Below are 8529 nucleotides of genomic sequence, written 5' to 3'. Positions count from 1 at the left end.
AGGAGGTGAGGAAGAGGAGATGAGGAAGAGGAGGTTAGGAAGAGGAGGTGAGGAAGAGGAGCGGTGACTGAAGCTGTTTACGGTTAGAATCAGGATCTAAACACATAAATATGTCAGAATGTTATAAAGTTGCTTTTCTCTACATCCGACTTTTTCTCCCAATTGATTTTGTATCACATTTCTGTCCAATGGGGTCAAAGGTCATCATCATCCACCGGCTTTAATAAATTATAACTTTTGGACACCAATGAAAGGAGATTCAGATCCTTCAGCCTCATCTCCGCTGGTTCCTCATCAGCCGGGATCGAACCACCGACTGCAGGACCCACCGTGTTGCACTGTGGGACGTTCAGCCACCGAGCAGCTGCTGTTTGTTTTATGTAACTGAAAATGAAACATGTGAAGCTTAATGGAATCAGGGTTTTTATTTTTCTGTCGTTTAAAATGTATTTTTGGACGTAAAATTCGTGGCTGCAGATTTAAAAACCTGCTCAGACAATGAATCAGGACTGAAGCGGTGATAGGATGCTGCAGAAGGCGAGAGAGAGCAGAGCGTCGAAACAGGGACTTCCCTTAGCCTCCATCATCTGCAGGGAGGGAAACAGGCACTCACACACACTCTGCCTCCCACGTACACACACACACACGCACTCTGTGCTGAGCGCTAGCAGGAGGCTTCACACACAGCTTCTCACGAAATCCAGACAAAGGAGCGAAACCTGCAGCGATGGAGGAAAACATGGACGAATCCCAGAGCCAGAAAGGTAGGAAGGACGAGGCGCTTTGCTCAGTCGTGTTTTCTCTCGGTGGATCCTTTGTGTGAGCGCAGCAGGAGAACCTGCGGGGCTCGGAAACGGTTCTGCTCGTCGTGGTTCTGGTCGCTGTGAATGTTAATGACGCGTCTGCATGTCGGCGGTTCGGTTCTGGTCGTTTTCCTCCATGAATGGACGCATCAATAAGCAGATTGTTTGGGCTGAGGATGGAGGGGCGCCGTTCTGGAGGCTGGACGGACAGATGGACGGCCAGATGGATGGATGGATGGATGCAGGGATGGATGGAGGAGGTGGGAGTGGCTCGGGGGAGGAAGGGGGCAGAAGGAGGGAGGGCGCGGGGCAAAAGCGTGAAATAAAGAGTAAAAATGAGCAGGGGGGGTAAGTGGGGCAGTGATTGATGCCTCCGTTGGGATTTTCTTTGTTCGCCTCCATTGTTGGGGCTTCACGCCTGTCTGAACGCCTCTTCCTCTCCTCCTGTCTTCCTCTCCTCCTGTCTTCCTCTCCTCCTCTCTTCCTGTCTTCCTCTCCTCCTCTCTTCCTCTCCTCCTCTCTTTCTCTCCTCCTCTCCTCCCCTCCTCCTCTCTTCCTCTCTTCTCCTCTCTTCCTCTGCTCCTCTCCTCCCCTCCTCTCTTCCTCTCCTCTCCTCTCCTCCTCTCCCTTTCCCTCCATTTTCTCCGTCCAGGCGGTTCCCTGGTCTCCGCGTCCTGCTGCCTCGTTTTCTGGCTCTGATCTTTATTCTCTCCCGTTTCTCCATTTTCACATTTTTAAAAATCATTTTAAGTCTGATTTCATCTTCCAGACCAACATTAGAACCAAAACGTTCATGTTTCTCTCTTCAAATTGGTTTTGATGGCTGTTGTTGTCGTCGGTGTTAAAAATGGGCGTGTCCCTCATCTTCATCGCTCCTTCATCATTAAACTCCAACATGAAGCTTCAGAATCAACAGCAGAACGTGAACATTTCTGCTGATGGATCCGTAATAATCTTTATTTTCCTGTATCTATGGAGACTGGCCTCCTGGGCTGTGATAGGTCGGTTTGGGAGCTTTTTCTGGAAGGATCCGCTCCAGCCAATCAGAGAGCAGCGTTCACGCAAACATCGTTCTTCATCCCAGGACTTTCCAGGTTCCTCCTGTGCAGCCTGACCTCTGACCTCTTTAGTTCAGGAATGAGGCGGGAAACTGGACTGTCCATCTATGACATCATCCCTCATTAGTTATTACACTTCAGTTGGTTAAGGTTATATTAAAACTGATAATATACTGACACACACGTCAGTTTTTATTTGGGAAAATTAGAACTGGAAACATAAAAAACTGAAACTAACAGGAAAAACGTTGTTACTTTATGTTATGAACTTTAAGAGCGATTAAAATATTAGGGAACTATAAAATGAACCACAGGCTGAAGCCAAACAGATTCTTATCCTAATCACTAATATGAATTAAAATCAGTTTTATTTCTGCTTTGTGTTCTCGGCAGAATCAGGACAAATAGTTTGTTCATGTTTAAGTGACCGAGCTGATTGGACTAAATCCTGAACCTCATCATGTTTCTCACATGACGTCACTGAGTGATGGCAGGATTTCAATCATGATAAATAATAAAATCTGAACCTTTCAAACATCAGCAACCAGGACGTTTAGTTGCCCACCTATCAGGAGGCGACGACGCGTCACCATGGCAACAGAAACGGCGTCCATGTTGACGTCTCAGACCCTAAACGTGTCACAGCTGCGTGATTTCACTGGTATGAATATAGAAATACATAACATTTTATTAGAAATGGGATCATTTCAGTTGTCTGGAAGGCAGAGAAAAGGCTTAAAGCAGGAGGAAACTTAACTTCGTGTTTCTGCTTCTTCATCTGCAGAAACAGAAACAAACAACTGAGAAACGGTGATAAACAATAAATACCTATAAAAATAAGAACAGCTGAACAGACGCGGCTCTGTAATACAGGATGACTTTAGCGGCCCAACATCTGAAAACGGGAAGGCAGATTTAGGGTGTGCAGTACCCCCAGATGGCCTCCAGGGGCGCTGCTGTTGGTCGGGACTAAAGGAAGCGCAGGCCGCATGCAGCGCTGCTGCCTTGCAGCAGGAGGGTTTGGGGTTTGAGTCCCAGTGTGGGGTGGGGTTGGCATGTTCTCCCTGTGGGTGTGAAGGTTCTCTCTGGGTTCTCCAGCTTCCTCCCAGAGGCATGACTGGGTCAGCTGGTCTCTCTGAGCGTGTCCTTTGTCCTGCGATGGACAGGAGTCGTGTCCAGGTTGTCCCCCGCCTCTCGCCCAATCCCCTCTGGAAAAGCATCAGGATCTGTTTATTAACCAGTTATAAATGCTAGCTTAGCTAAAGCTAACCTGCAGACCGATAAACTAAACAATATTCCCTCAAAATGACATTAAGCCGTTCATGGGCCTCCAGAGGTTTGGTGTCCTCCGTGCAGGTTGGAGCTCTGAGACGTTTCCTGCATCCAGGATCAAACTTTCACCTGATAAAAGTCGAGTTTTACCTTCACGATTCAGGAACCATGCTGCCAGTTATCTGTTTATATTAGTCTAATTAATGCTGGTAATTAGAAGCTATCAGGCTGATGGATGGACAGAAAGGTCCAAAGATCTGGAGGAGAAACGAACAGAACCGTTAGAAGGTTCTGTTGGACCCCTGTGGGCCCAACGGGTCAGAACAGGTTCTGAACCTCAAAGTTACTCCCAGAAAGCTCTGAACTATTCAGATTTAATCTGAGGAACGAATCAGGAGCAAAACTGGAAGTTACTGGAAAATACCAGTAAAACCAGCAGCAGACAGGAAGTGTCCTCAGATCTGCTTCCTGTTTGAGCTTCAGACTGAAGCTGGAAGGTTTGTGAGACGTTCATCCTCCAGTTTGGGTCGGAACCAGACACTCTGGAGAGAAACCACTGGGACCACTGGGCACTTCATTCATCTGAGCGAATCCAGCAGCAGACATGTAACTGATACTGGATTCATATCCATTTCATTATTATGACCCTAATAGAAAGAAGCAGCGGAGCGGGTCGATACAAATCGACTGAGCCGGGCGGACAGAGAGGATCTGCTTCAACACACACACAGACACACACACACACACTCAGGCACACATGTTTGCATGGCTATCTATGTGGGGACTTTCCATTGACTTCCATTCATTTCTACAGCCTAAACCTGACCTTTGCCCTTTACCTAACCCTAATCAACCAAAACTCAATTCACAGCTTAGTCCTAAATCTGACCCCTGACCCAAAAACAGGGTTTCCCCTTGTGGGACCCACAAGGAGTCCCACAAGCTTCGGTCCCCACAATGTAGTATATGTCAGGAAAATCATCCCCACAAGGTATTACAAACAAACACACACACACACACACACACACACACACACATACCACACACACACACACACACTGCCGACTCTCAGCCTCCCGGTTCTGGCAGCGTTTCTCCTCCGTTAGATGGAGTCACTCCAAGCTCAGTCTGAGGATGACATCATCATCATCATCATCATCATCATCATCATCATCATCATCATCAGCGTCTCTCTGAAGAGGGAGTGGTCCATGTGGTCCATGTGGTCCATGTGGTCCATGTTCTCCGTCTCGCAGAGAAACAGCAGCTTTAAACCTGCAGCTTTCTGCTGCATCATCCCATCAGAACCGGCCGACGGGTCCATCTGGCCCGGATCTCAGGAACCAACCAAACAAGCTGGACGGATCCGTTTCCCGTCGTTTATGAGCCGAAAACCTGCAGCGGAGAGGCGGAAATGTTCCTGCAGTCAGAGCAGCAACGTTTATCATGTTTTACAGGAAAACAGCATAAAAACATCAGAATTTAGACGTTTTGAAAAATATGCTAGTATTATTTCACGTTTTAGTGTTTGAGGCGTAATAAGGAGTTTTTAACTGAAGGATATTTTAGTAAAACTGATGAATTGATTCAGATAAAAAGGAAACAAACTCTTAGGTTTTAAAATAATGTAGCGTAGTTGAATCTGCGTTGTGTGAAAATAACAGCCAGACAACAGCTGAGCTGAAGGCACTTTTAATGCTCCTGCATCCAAACAGCAGAAAATAGTGGTCAAAACAGGCCTTTTCTGATCAGTGCTCCACAGCGCCTGTTTAACCATGAACAGKACTATTTTCAGCACATGGATGTAGCATTTTCATTAGCAATGTTTCATGAAGTATAAGAGCAGCTAAATGTCTGCCAACACGGTTCTAGCACTGTTTAGCAAGGTTTGAGTGCCCCAAAGCACATTATTTACAAAAACATATTACTTATACTTAAAATGCACTTATTAAACACAGAAAACAAAACTTCATACCTTCTCCCACGGAATCCGAACAGAAAGAGCGCGACGGAGAGCGTGGGAAAACCTTTCATGAACTATAATGGTATGACCCGTTAATTTTTCTCCTTAAACCCCGAATTAACACCCAAAACAACAATATATGAACTCAATATGTTCAATAGTAGAGAAAACAATTCACATTTTCATTCACAACACACCACATTTAAATAAAAATAATAATTTTGAAACAGGAAGTTACCCGCTGTTTTGCAATGGATTTGCCGTCTTTTCAAAATAAAAGCTACCAGTGCTCATACGAGTTCCCACCGGAATAGCTTATCACTTGACAATCTAGTGTAACAACATCACACTGCTACAATAACATAAAGTAAATGACATATCCTCAGCGCTGGAATAAAACAGAAAATGACTCGTGATTTACAGCAACCTGCCGTGGTTACAGTAAATCGTCCAGCTTGGCTGAAAATCTTCCTCCCATCACTGAACTTTGACCCCCAGATGAGGCCCAGCGGTTCTCGTTACGCTCCGTCGTAAAACTCAACGCTCATAACTTTCTGAAGAAATCAGCAAAAATCTGGTCAAAACAACAGAAGAGAAAAATAAATTCATGTTAATGTTTGGTGATGATTCGCCAGCCGGAACCAGAACCAGCTGATGGAACAGGTACAGGATTATTATTTATTTATAGATTATTATTTAATACATCAGTTCTTCGTGTGAATTTTCTCCATATTTACTCAGATTATCTTGTCTTAAAATCTGTTTGAGGATTAAAATAAACGCTGGAATCTGTCAGGAGCTAAACCCACTGGGCTCCTCTGATGGTTCTGGTTCTGGTTCAGACAAACAGTCCAAACCTTCTGCCACCACGGCCAAAATCACCAAGTTACGGAAAAAATCTAATCAAAATATTATAAAAACACAAAAATACCAGCAAGTTGTTTCAATGTGACTCAGTTCAGCTGCTGATAATCAGATGTTTAATAGATAAAGTTTGATTTTCTCACAAGACGCTCAACATTTATAACGTTAATTTTATTTGCCATGGAGAAACTCATAATATTACTATTTTATTTCCCTAATGGACCGTCCTATCCTGGTGCAATTATGGCTCTTGTAATATTTTGACTTTATTGTCACATTTTATTCTGAGAAGCCTTCTCCGTAACAACCAACAGGGGGCGCCCAAGTGAGTTTTTGTTCTAACAATGAGAGCCTAATGATGCTTGAGTATTAAATCAGAAACATCCATCCATCCATCCATTTTCTTCATCTTATCCGGGTCGGGTCTCGGGGTCAGCAGCCTCAGGAGGCCCAGACTTCCCTCTCCAGCCTCTTCCAGGTCCTCCAGGAACCCCAAGGCGTTCCCAGGCCATAGAGAGACATCGTGCCTCCAGCGTGTCCTGGGTCTCCCCTCCTCCCGGTGGGACCTGAACTCCTCACCAGGGAGGCRTCCAGGAGGCATCCTGACCAGATGCCCGAGCCTCAACTGGCTCCTCTCGACGTGGAGGAGCAGCGGCTCTACTCTGAGTCCCTCCCGGATGACCGAGCTTCTCTCTCTAAGGGAGAGCCCAGCCACCCTGCGGAGGAGGAAACCCATTTCRGMYGCTTGTACCCGTGATCTCGTTCTTTCGGTCATGACCCAAAGCTCATGACCATAGATGAGGGTGGGAACGTAGATCGACCGGTAAATCGAGAGCTTCGCTTTTTGGCTCAGCTCTCTCTTCACCACGACGGACCGGTACAGCGCCCGCTTCACGGCAGACGCTGCCCCAATCCGCCTGTCGATCTCCCTTCTTCCCTCATTCATGAACAAGATCCCCAGATACTTAAACTCCTCCACTTGAGGCAGGACGACCCCCCTGACCCGGAGAAGGCACTCTACCCTTTTCCGGCTCAAGACCATGGCCTCGGATTTGGAGGCACTGAGCCTCATCCCGGCYGCTTCACACTBGGCTGCGAACCGCTCCAGTGAGAGCTGCAGATCACRATCTGATGAAGCCAACAGGACCACATCATCCACAAAAAGCAGAGATGTGATCCTAAGGCCACCAAAACGGATCCCCTCAACACCTCGGCTGGTCAGAGATTCTGTCCAATGAGATTAATAAATATTTTTATTTAAAGGTTATTAATCTGTGAAAATGTTCTATGAGTTTTTCCAGACCGTTTAAAGCCAGTCGGTTGCTTTAGTTGCATCGTTTTTGTGTGAAAACCTTCATTTTGTTTTCACGCTGCTCAATCTGCCGCATTCCAGATTTACAGTCGAGGGCCGTAAAAGCTCATTCAGAGGGCCATAAACGGCCCCCGCGCCTCACTTTGAACGGCTCTGCTGAGCCTCGGAGGAACCAGTGAAAGCAGCGGAGGTTTCTCTGATGGTCTGACTGGAAACCAGTTCTGACACCTTCAGGTCAACGACCAGAACCTGCTGCTGGATGAACCGGGTTCTGAACCACGACCTGAAACGGATCAGAACCAGAAATCAGAAACATTTCAGCAATGACACAGAAACTGAGCTATAGAACGATGCCAACAATCTGCCAGAAATCATTTAGGTTATTACCATGTTATTAAGGATCAACAGGAAAACATTGACTTCAGAACCTAACACCAACCCTAACATCAGAACAACGACATCAAACTCCTCCTGAATTTAAAATGCAGAAACTAACTGGGTTCCAACGGTACCAGAACCAAACGTGTCAGAAATCAGTCGTCATGGAAACATCACCTGACAACAATTACAGTCAATAGTTTAACATAAAACACTGAAAAAATAGTCAAGAAACAACAAAAATATTTTATTAGGAAGAAAATCAGACAGTTTTACTGGTTTTACTGGTTTTACTGGTTTTACTGGCATCATAACAGAACCTCTCTTCACTGTTTGGACATTATTTCTTTTATTCTTTATTTTTAGTTGGATTAAAACTCAGTGATGAAGTTTAACTGAACGGTTTTTACTCAGATGGATTCTGAACATCCAGAGCAGAACCTTTTCCAGAACCGGTTCCCCTGGTGACTCTGGGGCCCCTGAGCCCACCTGGGGCCCCTGGGGCCCCCACAGCGGCCCCCAGCAGAGCCACATCCCGCCGCCCGCTGCCGCGGCTCCGCCCTGAGCCAGAGCCGCAGCCTGGCCCAGTTTCCACCGGGTCACTGGGTCTCTGCAGCGCTGCGTCCAAACACTGAGGCAGGACGAGGATTAGAACATGGCTGCACCTCAGGACACACACACACACACACACACACACACACACACACACACACACACACACACACTCTCTCTCTCTCCCAGACTCCTCCTCTCTCTCGTCCATCTGCCTCTGTGACTCATGAATGTGAACATGGAGACAGATTTAGCATTTAGCTCTTTATTAAATGTACTCAGTTCCTTCCTGCTGGGCCCGGCGGCCATCTTTGTTCCTCCGTTACC

The 8529-nt window shown here is 46.3% G+C and overlaps 1 protein-coding gene and 1 long non-coding RNA gene across 2 annotated transcripts in view; one reads left to right on the top strand and one right to left on the bottom strand.

Annotated features, from left to right (window-relative positions):
* Positions 1-496: 496 nt before the first annotated feature.
* The window catches only part of LOC103472207 (neuronal membrane glycoprotein M6-a-like), a 16512-nt gene continuing 8479 nt past the window's right edge, over positions 497-8529 (top strand). The window contains exon 1 of the mRNA XM_008421660.2: positions 497-764. Coding sequence (XP_008419882.1) covers positions 728-764 — 37 coding nt within the window. The 5' untranslated portion in view covers positions 497-727. The remainder of the gene's footprint in view (positions 765-8529) is intronic.
* On the bottom strand, positions 4810-6472 carry LOC103472201 (uncharacterized). The gene is made up of 2 exons (XR_534822.2): positions 5109-6472; positions 4810-4898 (listed from the first exon to the last, which is right to left on the bottom strand). It is a non-coding gene; the product is annotated as an uncharacterized LOC103472201 (long non-coding RNA).

Source organism: Poecilia reticulata, linkage group LG1, assembly GCF_000633615.1.
Source record: "Poecilia reticulata strain Guanapo linkage group LG1, Guppy_female_1.0+MT, whole genome shotgun sequence".
Lineage (NCBI taxonomy): Eukaryota > Metazoa > Chordata > Actinopteri > Cyprinodontiformes > Poeciliidae > Poecilia > Poecilia reticulata.
This window is presented reverse-complemented; position numbering and strand designations above follow the sequence as displayed.